Source organism: Lipophrys pholis, assembly GCF_963383615.2.
Source record: "Lipophrys pholis genome assembly, chromosome: 7".
Taxonomy (NCBI): domain Eukaryota; kingdom Metazoa; phylum Chordata; class Actinopteri; order Blenniiformes; family Blenniidae; genus Lipophrys; species Lipophrys pholis.
The window spans coordinates 25,499,876-25,514,879 of record NC_137638.1 but is presented as its reverse complement, the minus strand read 5'-3'; the positions used below and the strand labels follow the sequence as shown (position 1 = coordinate 25,514,879).

At 41.9% G+C, this 15,004-nt stretch overlaps 1 protein-coding gene across 1 annotated transcript in view; it reads right to left on the bottom strand.

Annotated features, from left to right (window-relative positions):
- Positions 1–15,004, bottom strand: part of ncor2 (nuclear receptor corepressor 2) — a 92,164-nt gene that overhangs the window by 56,795 nt on the left and 20,365 nt on the right. The window contains exons 2-4 of the mRNA XM_080466668.1: positions 13,505–13,700; positions 12,579–12,694; positions 6,127–6,304 (exon numbers count right to left, since the gene is read on the bottom strand). Of these exons, the coding sequence (XP_080322794.1) occupies positions 6,127–6,304; positions 12,579–12,694; positions 13,505–13,609 (399 nt within the window). The 5' untranslated portion in view covers positions 13,610–13,700. The remainder of the gene's footprint in view (positions 1–6,126; positions 6,305–12,578; positions 12,695–13,504; positions 13,701–15,004) is intronic.

Here is a 15,004-nt window from a genome sequence, read left to right as displayed (position 1 = left end):
ATAATATTCTCATTACATAGTTTTAACTTGCGATCACTGACTATAATCTGACATAATCTCACAATGTGCACAATGCCAGCCTCATGCATCAGCATCTGAAGACAAACAACGTAGAGGATCCATTTCAGTTGCATATCGTGACTTTCAATGCACCAAACCACTTGCATTAACGGATTTCAACCCCCCCCCCCAAAAAAAAACACTAAGAATTTTAAGATGCATTTTCGATGACCCTCGGCAAGAAGCTGCTGTTCAAAAACCATTCTGCTAATTTGTTTTTTCAGCATTATTAACCTTCTTAAGTTTGTTATTCCCATCGCAGTAACAGTTTTTAGCTTAAATTTTTTTCACTCCCTCACAACTTTCTTATATCAAATCTCTTTCGGTTGGTCTACTGATATTACATACGTGTTGGTTTAAATTCTCATGCGCAGCTTTTTGGAAATCAAGAAACCACCACGTTTTGAGTCGATCCCTTTTCTACACCCTTGTATTTCAAATATTACAATGCGAGCAAGTGTCTTTTAGTTACCAAACACAATCTGTGCACGCCTTCAGAAGGTAACATAATGACGTCCTCTGGGTCATGAAAGCCAGCGAATTGTCTCAGTGTCACTAGATCGCACTAATGAATATGAGGTCGCAGCCATCCCTGCCAAGATTGTGCTCAAGAGTTGCTGGCAGGCGGCTCGGCATGAAAAAAAATGAGTTGGGTGGTGTTTGAAGGGTAGTTATTAAAATGTATTCTGACACACACACAAAAAAAAAAAAAAGAACGCTGTCCATCTGTCAGTCAACAAAACACGGTGGCTCATCTTCAGATGAGAGAAGTGATTCATGAACACGCTGATCTTCAAAGTACAGTTCAGAGATTCAATGCAGGGGTGGGTTATAAATAACTGCCGAGGTTTACTCTGATGTGCGATTGTGAAAGGAAAGTGTTCCAGTTCCTCAACTGCATTTGGAGGCATAAATCCTGCTACTCCTACGGAAGAACTTTCTCATAATCTGTTTTAACTCTGTTACACTTTGGACGAGGCCCCCCACACGACTTAGTTTGCAACTGACTGAATGAGGTTCACTCAAGCAAAGCAGATATGGTCTCGTTCTTTGCTTCTTTTTTTTCCTTGCATTTTCAACCGGCATTGCAAAACCTGCAGCTGCTCCAACTAACTAACTGAAACACTAACATTAAGGCTAAAAGATTTGATGCTGTATACACTGGGGATGTTCCATATCAAATTGTTCAGAATAATATGCCATGTGATTTAAAATAAATAAATAAATAATCAAAATAATGCCAATAGTGGTAATGCAGAAACTAGTCGGACTTGGCGCACTGAATAAATGTTACTCTCCCCAGCGTGTACAGGCAGTACTTTGATCGAGAAAATGAAAAGAAGATAGAATGTAGGCCATGTAAGGAAAAATAGTACATTTATTCATACTACTGGAACAGTGTGTAATCGCATTCATCTCAAGTAACCAGCACGACAACAGCGGCTGAGGCCAGCCACATTAGTTTACCCGGATGTACCATGATCCCATAATGCAGCCGATCATGACAATGAAGCTGCAAGATATGCTACTTAACTTTGTTAAAAGTAAAGACTTCAGCGATTTAAAGGAATGTGTTCATGCTAAATACACAGTGGCTGGATGCAGAATGATAACCTCTAGTGTGCTGCACAGTGAAAAGCGCCTCATACTTCAGATGCATATATAATTAAATATGGTTGTTGAAGAGTGTGATTAAAGCCCTCTAAGTGTTTTTAATACTAAAAGAGCAAACAACAAACTTAACTGTTTTTGGGGGAGTTTTCATTTTATGAAAAAGCCGAATGGTCATTAAGATTTCCTGTTTAAGCAAAATTATCTCATTATCTACATTACATGAGAAACTTTGTGTTGTGGTTGGTTTAATGGGTTACTAAAGTCTCAAAAGCAGGGCCCAAATCAGTTTAGAGAGATCTTTTTACTGTATTATTTGGTCCCAATGTCAATTGTGAAGAAGCATCTTTGGCCTGCAGCACTTTTTTCCATCTACTATTGTTTCTGTCAACATATATGAGCAGAGAGCACAGACAAATGGGGCAGAAGGCAAATTAAATGACGTTATTATTATATTCTAGGTTGTTGTTTTTTTTTAACACATGTGCTTAACACACAAAAGGAAAAATGGACTTCAATTATTCTACATGTAACAGATCCACTTGTTTCTAGTGACCCAGTGCATTTCTGCTTTTTAAATGCATGTGATTATTCTGAGGTTTATTCACCATAAATGACTGTGTGAGTAATCCGGGCTTTGGGGTTTTTTTTTTTTTTCTTCCGTGTTATTTTTAAATGTCTGAAATAAAGGTTATATAAGCGGGCTAATCTAGACTAGCCATGCAGCATTACTGCACCATAGGACTGCTGTGATGTGAAAATGTCAGGGCCCCAGGATGTTGATGGCCTGTCCTACATGAAGTAGCCCGAGGTGGCCGGAGCCAGATCGGCACAAAAATCCACCATGTAAACAAAGAGCTCTCTGACTATAGGCATTAATAAGACATGCTCCATTACCCGTTTTATAGTTTTGCATGCCACATACTTCTCTCAGCAGGGATGGAAAAGACATATAACAGATAATTGAAATGCACAAAGTCACACACACATCAAGTAAATTCGAGAAATTCTTTGTTGTTGCTGCAGACATTTGAAGATAGGTGTCTAAATGATCAAAAGTAGCATAAATGAACATCAAATTCAACTGCAGTTCAAGTACAAGTGTATCTACCCAGCAGGGTGTGTGTACATCGTGGAAGATCTTTCTTTTCTTTTTCCAACACAATACCCACAAGTCAAAGCAGAATAATGTTTATGTTAGGGAATATATCCTTTCAGTGCGTGGTTGAGGGTAACCGCCATATCTAAATTTCGTTTTAACGCTCAGAGTGAGGGAATTCACATAAACACCCCAAGTCATCCTCTGATCATACAAAGAAAACAACTTTTTGGAAGAAGTTTCACCCTTTCCAACAGAACCCAATGGGAATACACTGAATCGAACCACAAGTTTACTATATTCAGTAAAGAGGCCCTTCCTAAACAGCTAATGCAGCAAGAAGGCAAGCTACAGCAGCCAAGTTTAAACTTTCTTAATATCTAAAGCATCCTGATAGTTTCAGTGTGACTTCAACTTAAGAGTAAAAAATTTTTTAAAAAATCCCCAAAAAACATGAAAGTCTTTGTGAACATCTTGATAAGCTTTGCTTATGCTGCGTTACGTAATCTCAAAGTTTCCATTGGCAGAACGAATTGAGACAACAAAAGAGCACAGAAGCTTTTAGGTGTGCGGTTATGCTCCGAGGGGGAAACTTTCCCTACAGAAAGTCCCTGGTTTGAAAACACTTGGTACAGCAGAGCACTGCAGCATAGAGTTATCACTAGCATGAGTGTGAGCACTATTTGCCACATCTTTGGTTCTCAGCCAGAAAAAACTATGGAAATTATCTGCTGATCGGACATCGAGAACGCGATTACATGACGAGTGCCTTACATAGCGCTTGTGCAAAGCGACAGCTCACTTAATATACAGACATTTATACATATGCTTATGTAGTTCTTTTTCCTTCATCAGCAAAGTCTTGTTTTAACCTCCAGCCCTCTCTACAATGAAACAAGATCAAATAAGCTTATACTATTAACTGTTATCTACAAACAGAGCTGGCAGTCAGACCATGAACTACAGTTTCCTTGCCATACCGTCTTCTGCACTTGTGAATAGTAGAGCTCCATAATGGTGACCACACTTGTGACGCTTTGAAGAAAAGAAAAAAAAAAAAAAAAAGGTCACAGGTCAACTGTTAAGCCACGAGCCTATCTGGCAGCTCACAGCACAACATGCCATCATGACCCGATTCATATTTAGCACATTCAACTTAGTACGGATTAGTGTGTGTGTGTGTGTGTGTGTGTGTGTGTGTGTGTGTGTGTGTGTGTGTGTGTGTGTGTGTGTGTGTGTGTGTGTATTAAAGGAAACCTCAGACACTCGTGCAAATACAAAACAGTAAGTGAACAAGCATCCTAACACAAAGGCGTGACCCTAAATATATTTCTATCGACTTACAAAGATTAATCTTATTACAAAACCGAGGGGGGAAAACCAGCCCAAGGAGATCTGTGCAATAGATCTGAAAGTTGGGAATTATAAAACTGTATGTAACCAGGAGAGATCTGACAATTCAACAAAGCTGCACTGTTAAGCACACATCCATTTCTCAGGTCATTTCTATTCATTTAAAAATACTAACAGCTGTTTAATTATAAGTGTTTTTAGCATCTGTATTTCATGAAAAAAATGTCATGTGTTCATTAAAACAACATTAGGTCAACAAAAAACATTTTTCCCTTAAATATGAGCTTTCTGAAAAGGGCCATCATCTTAAACAGGGAAAGCTTTCATGAGGGTCAAATGACACTTCAATGTGGCACATGCACGTCACTGCTGCATCTCTCAAGCTTGATTAATTCAACTGGATAAGCATCAAATAGAGAAAATATTTTTGCAGCAGGTTATTGTGCGGAGGCATTCTCTCAGTCTTATACCACCAACAAATCTGAATCATTACATTTTTTAAGATATACATGCTCATTACAAGAGTCTGGACATGGTGGGGACATGGAAATGCAACTCATGGTGTCAAACTCTGAGGAATGCCTCAACACATATTTAGACCACAAAAAGCCGAGCTCACCGGGTCCAGGTCTCAGGTTGTCAATAAACTGATTTATATTTGCTGTTCACAGAGTTTCCTCTTTCGGTGTCACATCTTCTTCTAAGAATCTATGTTTCAGAGGAGGGATGTACACAACTGGCTTCCTTTATTTCTCCGATCAACAGTTGCGTCAAGTGTAAAATAAATACTTGATGTAGTTGAGATCAGTCATCAAAGACACTACTTTGGTGTGTTTAGAACACTTTCCATTTTTTAGTGGGGCCGAGTCAACTGAGCGAAAGTTCAGTGTTTACGCCATATAAGGCAGGAGTCAGATGAATGGAAATTTTCAGAACGCCCCCAAAAAAAGACATAAACTCCAAGTTTCTCATTATGGTTTGCTCTTAAAGTTGATTTTACTGCACAATGCCTGACTGCATGATGGTGTACAGTAACAAAAAGCTGCTTTTGTGCTCCTCTGATTCACTGTCCATGTGAGTCATGCTGCAAGCATCAGCTTTGTCTGATACTACTGGACTACTCCCTCTATTCCTGTTGATCTTAAGTCTCTTACCCTTCCTCCCCCCTTCTCTGTGCCTCTCCACAGTTGCCCTTTGCTTCATTTCCACTTGCATCGAGCGTTTTATCCCGGTATCATTTGGTGCACTTGTTCCATGCGATGATTTCATGTAGCACTACTTATATAATGGGTTTAAAGCCCTCGCGGGGAATCACTGCCATTCCTAAATATTTCCTTTTGAGCTTTAAAGTCAATGATTTTTTTAGATGTTTTTTTTCCCCCTGTACCCTCTGTTATTGGTTTCTCCATTTACCGTTCCTTGCCTGTCTGCCTCCCCTCGCAGTTTGAAGCACTCTGCGCAATGTCAGGAACACCTCCTCATCAGCAGGCGCTGTACTGCAAGCAAGTCGGTTTTTTATCTGCAGTTCACACAGCTCCATCCTCAGTCTTTTGAAATCTAGGTCAGCTCTTATTATTTATTAATTGCTGTTTCACAACTCCCTTAGTCTTCCCACTGCTGCTCACAGAGATCTAGCAGAGCTACAGTGCACAATCTCTTTCTATGTGTGCGACTGTGGTGTGTCTAATAACATCCTCTGGGGTTACGAAAGCGGCTGGCAGGATTATTCAAAAATACTACAGACAACAGGAAAATATTTTCAAAGAATAAAAATAAAACCGTTCAAAACACTCACATTATGAATCATTACTTTGCATACACCCATAAGTCCGACACAATGTGATAAACCCACTGTCTATGATAAGCACAGGTATAGGCACAGTTTCTATGTTTTTTTAACTGTTATCAGAACAGTCACAGATCCTTTGCCATGTGCTTGTTCATTGTTTTCCTGTAACATATTCAACACTGTCTATTGGACACAGTGTATAGTGAATACTGACCTTTGTCATATCCTCAACCCCTCCCAGAGGCAATTGCTGTCGATGGGAAGAAGGTCTCATCAGAGACTCTGGTCCCATCTCTAAACGAGGCCTTTTCATTTCTGCATAGTCCACCTCTGATTGGCTGGAGGGCTCAGGCAGGTAGATGTGCTCATAGCGGATATGCTGCTCTTGCCCTCTGCGGAAAAAACAAAAACAAATGCAAAAGGTTATTATTTTTTTTAAAAGCTGTTTGGTAAAAGAGGAGGAACTTGATATATTTGCATTTCTAAAGGTTTATAGATCCATTAGGCACTATCAAACAATCAAACCACAAACCAACAGGTAAACGCTCTAGGTCGCATATGGTGCTTGGTGGCTCCAACTGACAGAAGGTAAGAGAGCTGATCCCATCCTGGTATCAGACAGTACCTTAGGAGGTCCAGCAGCTAACTCTGTGTCGCCATAGTGGTTGCTGTTGATGATCTATAAACAGCCTTTTATAAAGTAAGTGTAACGCTGGCATCCTCACAGCATAGCTCAACGAGCGCAAAGTAAGATTAATCAAAGCTTAAACTGAAGGCCAAATAATGACAAATAGAACAAAATTAATGAATCAAATCTATTGTGTCATACAGATAACACAGCAAACACTGAAATGATATGAAACCATTCAACAACAAACTTGATTCTGCAGAGGTTTATCTATGAGCTGTTACCATTTTCAATCCCCATAGATACAGAGTATCTTCCTGGCCTGTATCGCTTTTCTTTTTACTTTTTTAGGTCAGTATATAGAAAAAAATCTGTTAAGATGTCAAACTGACTAACATTACTCAGACTTCAGCATTTACAACAGAATCTTTTCTTTAGATATACAGTATATATACAGTATATATACAGTATATATATATATATATATATATATATATATATATATCGCCATATTAGTATAGAGGAAACAATCTAGAAGTCGCATTGATGTGCGAAACATTTATATCTGCACAGTGCCATATGTACATACTGGTACAGGATATCAGTATGATAAAGGATAAGGTTCTAGCAAACCAACTAAAAAGTGTGACTTGTAGAATGAAAAATAAAGTAGATGGCAAACTGTGGTAGTCATAATTATTGTTCATTTTTAAACAATAGACCAACGTTATCAAGAACAGTATTTTGCCTGATAAAGAATTAAAGACACAAAGACTATATGTAAAAAAGATCACAGTTGCAGAATGAAATTCAGGTGGCCCTACATCTCTATTGCTGCTTGAGAAAAACACTAACGCCAGCCTGCTTGATTTGGTTCAAACAAAATTACCATCAAGTGATCACTGACAACTTTTTTCCTGTAGAATGTAACGTGTAATGGGTCCTTAAGGACTGGAAAGTGGAAAGAAAAGAAAGCAAGGAAATTGGGAAACAGTGACTCACTGTTACGGTATCGTCTAATGGTTTTAAATAGAGCCACACATGCGGTGTTTTGCTGACAATAGTAGGTAGTGAATGGTCACAAACACAAAACTATAAAGGGACTTGCTTACAGTTGCAGCAGGAAATCTGACACTTTTTGTTGTGTATCCCAAACTATTATCTGGATGGACGTCCCTGTCAATGATTACACCAACAGCCATGGGAGGGGGAGGAGGGGAAACATAATGTAATGTGATCTGGTCAGGGTGTGCAGTATGTGCGGTACTACTATAAATCACAATCATCACATTTCTTAAATAAACAAGTGGAAAATAAGCTTGAGAAGGCAGTAAAAAAAAGGGGGGGGGGGGCTCCTGGTGTGCAGTCAAATGACAGCTTCGAAATGTTAACTGCACTCGCTTCTTAGATCTGGTTTTTTTTTATTAGGCCACATGAAAATGGCTTTCTGTTCCCTCTGTTTTCTCAAGTCTGCCCTGAAGGCAGATGCCAGAATGTCGGTGACTTTGCTGCTAGTGTCAAAATGGAAGTGGCTTCTGAGGAGACGAGGGAAAACACAACCATAATTGCTGGTTCAGACCCACAATGGCCTAGTGTGTGGTTTCCCTATGTGCCAGAGGGCATGGAGCCCATCTCTGGCTGGTAAGGTGGCTGGAGGGGTGGTGGAACAATTGAGACCATCCACTGACTGGACCAGAGATTGGTATGTGTCACCTAAGTCATAAATCGAATAAAAAGATGACACGGGGTGCCGAGCAAAGAAGTGGATTGTGATTGTTTATCTGTGTTACTGTCGACGTAGTACCTCACAATACAGTGGGTCAAATTATCACCCAGATGGTGTGCGACTACTCCCCCAAACACAATTTCCTTGCTCATTCAGTCAAATACTTCCCCATTTCCATAGAGGGTTGGCACTTACGTAATCACATCATCAAGCTCGAGCCCCCCCACCCCCACCCCCCACCCTTCTTTCCCCCCTCTCCCTCTTGTGAGCGTGCAGAATAATCTGATCCCTGGGGAGGATTTGTCTGGAGGATGAGAGAAATAGATGTGTGGGAGTTGGGAGGGGGGCGGGGGGGTGCAGAAAGGGGGTGGTGCTTGCAGGAGGAAGGGAAGGGGAGGGGGCAACAAACACAACACCCCACAACAGCTCCATTAGTTGCTTACTGGCTCGGGCCCCATTATGACAAGAACAAGGATCATGTGTGCTGAAGGCAGGCCCGTTATTGTGAAAGCATACGGTGTTTGTGTGGCTGCCAATCTTCCCGACGCTCCCCAGAGGGGCAGCTACGCAGCTGTGCAGGGTAAACGGAAAGGGAGACGCCTGGCTAAGTGCACCACAGCTGGGATGAATGAAACTGAGAAAGTGCAAAGAAGAGACTGGGGAGGAGGTGGAGACTGAAATCTTACTGCAAAATATTTAAACACGCCACTTTTCAGTTCAGTTTGAACCACATTACCCACTGGCTAAATAAACTATATTTATCGAACGTACCGTATTTTCACGACTATAAGGCGCACATAAAAGTCTTAGATTTTCTTCAAAATGTGCGGCGCGCCCTATGGTGCAGTGCGCCCTATGTGTGTGTTGTTGTTGTAAAGCGGACGTAGTAGTGAACACCATGAGAACGTTAAAGGGGGAAGTGTGGGCGTGGATTGTATATAAATGAACGGGTATGTGCGTTATGCAGAACATTGTTGTTTTGACAACCCTGAAAATGGCGAAGAGACACGCTTATGAAGCACAGTTTAAACTGAAGGCCATCAGCTACGCGGAGGAACATGGAAATCGAGCAGCCGCGAGAGAATTTAAGATTAATGAATCGATGGTTCGCAAGTGGAGGAAGCTGGAAAACGAGCTCCGACAGGTGAAGAAGACGCAGCTGAGTTTCCGCGGACATAAGGCGAGGTGGCCCGAGTTGGAGGAAAGACTCGAGCAGTGGATCATCGCACAAAGAACGAGTGGGAGAAGCGTTTCGACGGTCACCATTCGACTAAAAGCAGTAACGCTAGCAGAAGAAATGAAAATTGAACATTTCCGCTGGACATCGGTGTGAACCGGCCGTTCAAAGTAAGGCTGCGAGCGGCGTGGGAGCGATGGATGACCGACGGAGACACAGTTTCACTAAGAGTGGAAGGCAGCGCCGGGCGAGTTACGCCACAATTTGCAAATGGATTGTAGATGCTTGGGCTAGCGTGTCTGCTGGCACTGTTGTTCGAGCTTTCGCAAAAGCCGGCATCATTTCCAAGGAGCCGCACGGCACGGAAAGTGACTCTGACAGTGAAGAAAATGAACCTGGTATGTTTGATGGAGATTTAGCGCAGCTGTTCAATTCAGAAACAGAGGATGAGGAGTTCGATGGGTTTGATTGATGACGATTACAGGTAAAAAAAAATGTTAGTACTTTGTAATCAATACTTAAATAAAGCACAACCAAACTCAGTTTTGCTCCCGCTCTATTTTTAAATACGCACACTTGTATGCTTGTGTGCGTGTGTTGTTGTAATGCGGACACCATGAGAACGTTAAAGGGGGAAGTGTGGGCATGGAACCCGCGCCCTATGAGCAGGTGCGCCTTATGTGTGTGTTAAATGCAGTAATGGCACACATAACTGAGACTGCGCCTTTTAGTACGGTGCGCCTTTTGGTCGTGAAAATACGGTAATTCTACATCGACATTAGATGTTTACATAAGTTACATCTGCGTTCTACAAATCAATCTGTATCATGTAGAGTAGTTTATGTGCAGAGGTGGAAACAGCCAATGCAGTGTTTGCGTGTGCTGTAATTTGCTTTTCAGGAATTCAGCACATCAAACTACGTAAAGGTTACATTGTAATAACAGATAAAGATTTTATCATAAAATCCACAGTAAAATCATAATAGGTCAGCAAATGAAAGCATAATATTGAAGGATTGCTTCTCTTAAAAAAAAAAATCAAAGGAGAAACTATGCATATCTATAACATAGCTCACATTGTTGTTAATCAAATTTATGACAACACAAATATTTCAAGTTATTTTCTATTGATGCACCACACTTGAAAGCCTGTTAAGTGTTTTTTAAGTCTTGTTGTGCTGGTTAGAAAATGTATTCTCTCCATTTCTCAGGGAGCTTGGATGATCTCAGACAGATGGGAAGAGGCGGAGTGACTGAGATATTGCCTGGAGTAAAGAGGAGGATATCGAAAACAGTGCGGTGGTTCATCAATGATTATATACTGTTATGGTTCCTTGAACTGTAATTAGAGTAAATTTGGAGCATTAGCGAAACGGCACATTTTCAACTTGCTTTCAATGCAGACAATCAAAGCGTGGATGAAGACTATGTTATAAAATGCATCGTGCTGGCCATTAATGGGGGGGGGGGGGTTTAAGGTCACATTAGTGCACATTCTCTGGTAGAATATGAACAAACCCGGGCATGCTACAAATGGAGACGTATATACAGAATCATTCAGACTAATGAAAAGATGAGCACACGTAAAAACAGACCTAATACAATGAAGGATTGCCAAGGCCAGAATTACACTATTCATGCTCTGAATGATAGTGGAGAATAAAGACTTAAAACTAGACTCAAAGCCCTCTAATGTGAAAGCTGAAGACGCCTGCCAGCAAGGCCAGTTTATCTCCAGAGAAACGTGGGCTAACTGTGGGTTTTAGCCCTTTCTGATACGGTTATTTTTTTAATCCACTGAAAAACAAACAAATTCAGTGCTCCAGTGTCGAGCACAATCCACAGAGTGAGTCAACTCAGACAGGCAGCCAAAGCATCACGGATTGAATGGAGTGTGTCGGTAAATCAGGAGCTGGTGGGTAGCAGTAGATCCGTGTGGCGTTTATTTCTGCACCAACCCATGACCCGGTGTTCCCATACTGCGGGCTGGGCTAATGACTGTTAAACGGGGCCAACACACTGCTCTGTGCCTTACAACGAAGAGCATAATCCCATCTGATTGATACCTAAAGACGCCGACGCAGCACGCAACAGTCCCACACAGCTACAGTTTTACCATCTGCTGTCTGCTGTTGTAACGCCACTGCATTCTAGATGCAGGATATTTTACATCTTGAACTGCAGCCCGGTGACTCCACCACAAATTCCACGCATTTATCACATTTCTGCTGTGCGACGTTTTGAAAGAAATATGCATGGACATTTTAGTTCCTTTAGTTTTACATGTCAGAAAATATGACAAGAAAATCAACTGGGGACAAAAAAAAAATTATATTCTTGTGACTCTGTGCATCATGCAAAATACATAATATATACATTATTATTTTACAAGTACTCATCAAGTCTCATCCTCAAAAAAAAAAAAAAAAAAAGCGTGCTTATATGAACAATAACAAACACAGGTAGGAGCAAGACCTTGATCTCTAGGGACAAAGCGCTATCCATTCAACGCTTTGCTTAACTTACGATTAGTCTCCTGAAGGTGGAAAAACTATGCAGACTTTGTTGCCCTGCAGAACCGTTTAACACTACAGATGAACAGCTTGAGAATGCCAATTACATAAGGATTACACTAGTGGAGGGTTAACAGGCAGAGCCCGTAGTAAAATAATACTGCCTGGAAATGAAGTCTGCGTGAGGCTTTGTTTGGGCACGCTCTGTCCAAACTCAACATGGACAAATACATTAATGTGGCACTGCTACCATGGCACGCAACCTTACAGCCTGCATTTGGACTCGACTCGCTACGGTTGACATCACTCCACAAAAATCTGGGGGCATGCGAGTATTGCAACTAATATTTAATGTACAACCCATGTAACAAAGGATTTACATCAATGGGGACTTGACCCCAATTTATTTTCATGGAAATAGAGTCCTTTTCCCTTTAATACACTGATGTCATATCCTGGGAAAATCCATGTGTATTCAACAGCAAAAAACAGAGCAATAGTGTAAAAAAACTAAATTTACAATATAATAAATAGCAGACGGCGTTTAAGGCAGTGGAGTTGAAAACAATAGAAATCTGTTGCTCATCAGGGAATAGAAATTATGAGTAATCTGGGCGCTTACCTTTCATTCCCAGGCTGGAACTCTGAAAGCAGAGAAGGCCGGCGGCGATGGGGCTGAGCCAGGTGGGAGCTGTAGTCTCTGGCATGGTGAGAGTGGTAGTCGACCAATCCCACCTCCTGAAAAACAAACGACAGGTCGTCAGAATACCTGGACCAGAAATGTTTCATTGAATCCTCCTCCGTGAGAATGGCACAGAGACTCAAACATTTAAAAAACATTTGAACATTTCCCCCCTCCCCATTTCCTGCCTTGGGTCTGATCAAACATGCAGCAGTGTTCATTCCAGCGCTCATCTCTCCCTGCGTTTCCATTCGTTTCCAAGACAAATGGGGTAACACATGTGACTACTGTAAAACCTGTCTCTCTGCCAATCAGGGATTGCAGGACACAGCCCATCAACTCTCATCTTCTCCTCAGTGTGATGACAAGCCCGAGTGGTCGGATTAACTATAAGTGCAGCTGTGGACATCTTTCAGGGGGCCATAAGCCTTGGATTCTCCCGCCATTCAATAACAAAATAAGCCTTGCAAACAGTGGAGGTGACTGAATGAACTTTTACATCAGCTAGGGGCCTCTTTCTTTGAAGTACAGACGGCTTTGTTCCTGGCACGCAAAAGAACATAATCTTGATAATTAGGAGATGTGGGGAGAAATAATGAGGAAGGCCTTAATATGACTCTCCAATGACAACATGAACTTTCAACTCACACGTCTAATGAGGGAACCGTTATGAGTGCACAACAATGAGACCAGGAATGTCCCTGTCGGAAAAACAGCAGGGGGGAGGGGGGGGGCTCTTGGGTGAGGAACCCTCCAGTGGTTCTGAGTAACACCCTGTTTAGTAAATATTGAGCAAGTAGGCAGCTTCGGCTACAATCTCTCAAACAGGTTTTGAAACCACTCGCACCGTCGGTCAGACCCCTTACCGTGTGCGCCCGTTGCAGCTGCAGTGGTAGGCTGGCGGGGTTTGGTAGGTGCCGAGTGTCCACAGTCCTCCGGCTCGGCGGCACGGACTGGGGATGGGAGGACATGCTGGCACAGCCGCTTCCTCTACAAGCCGGAAGTGAGTGTGGCTGTGGAACAGACGCCGCGCATCATCGGCTGGTTCATTGAGCCTGCAACCTGAAAGAAACACAACAAAAATCATGAGTCATTTCTGAACCACGCCGGATTTCCTTTATGTTCATAAAGAAAAAAATGCATTTAGGAAGTTGGACACTTTGGGAAGTTGGTTATGTAGAATTATGTATGCAGGCATTGGATAGGATTGTGCAAGCATCCAAATGTGCCAGTCAAGTGACTTGATCAAACTGGGGGGATGACAAGCCAGCTACAGGTGCTGTACATTGTTGTTGTTTAGAAGCCGTTCAAAGAATTATAAATGCTGCATCTTAAACGCTTTAGATATCATCAATGATGATACACTTTGAACCTGAGCAACAAAGTGAGGATATTTGGATGTGCCAAAGTATGCTTTTTTTTTTTAACCTAAATATTGTTAATAATAGTATATTTAAACAACTCGAATAATACAGACATCAAGCCTAAGATTTACAGCATGTTTCTATAATACTGTAAATAATTCCGGTCTCAGTCAAGTGAAATATTCGAGTCAATACATCACTAGTTGCAGTACACAACTGTCGCCGAGAAACGGTTTAATGCTTTCTGGCTCGCACCTCCAGAGCGGCGAGAGATCAAAGTGTGTGTCTCCATCTCCTCCGGATATCAGAATGTCATCACCTCCCTACCACAGCTGCTCCCCCCACTCTTCTGCTCCTTGTAAAGGAGTGCGAGACCCTGCACCTGCTAGAGTCAGCCCCTCCTTGGCCGCCTACTGAATGGCCCACTGTCCTCGCACTGAAAACTCAAAGAGGGGCCAGCCAAGTCAAGCAGCGAGTTGGTAAAAATACTCAGAGTTTAAAGGGACTTCGGATGCAACATAAATAACTTATTGCCACAAGGCGATGTAGGTCTCTAAAGTCAGACATTGGCCTTCAATTACAGCTGACGTTATGCAAACTGGAGTGGCCTCACTTTCAAGGAGTGTGGTCATGAAGTCACAGTAAACTATGTTATCTGGAGAAATATTCCATGTGATATTTCTCCCCTCATTAGGATAGACAGCACTGTGAAATCAATCCATTTTGACACTACTGAGCTCTACCCAGGTTGTGACTGAGCATTCAGTCCTGCTTACAAGCCCTTGATAGTAGTAGTAGTAGTAGTAGTAGTAGTAGGTGGACTAGTACTCATGACATGTGTCCCTGTGACTCTTGCCAAAGAAGAAATGAGGACTCCTGCCACTTCAATGGGCCGCTGCCTAATGACGCCTCTCTCTTATGACTCATGTTTCAGTGCTGTATGAGGCACACGAGAGGCACGGAGGCAGAAATATGGGCTCTCAACATGGTACTGATCGAAAT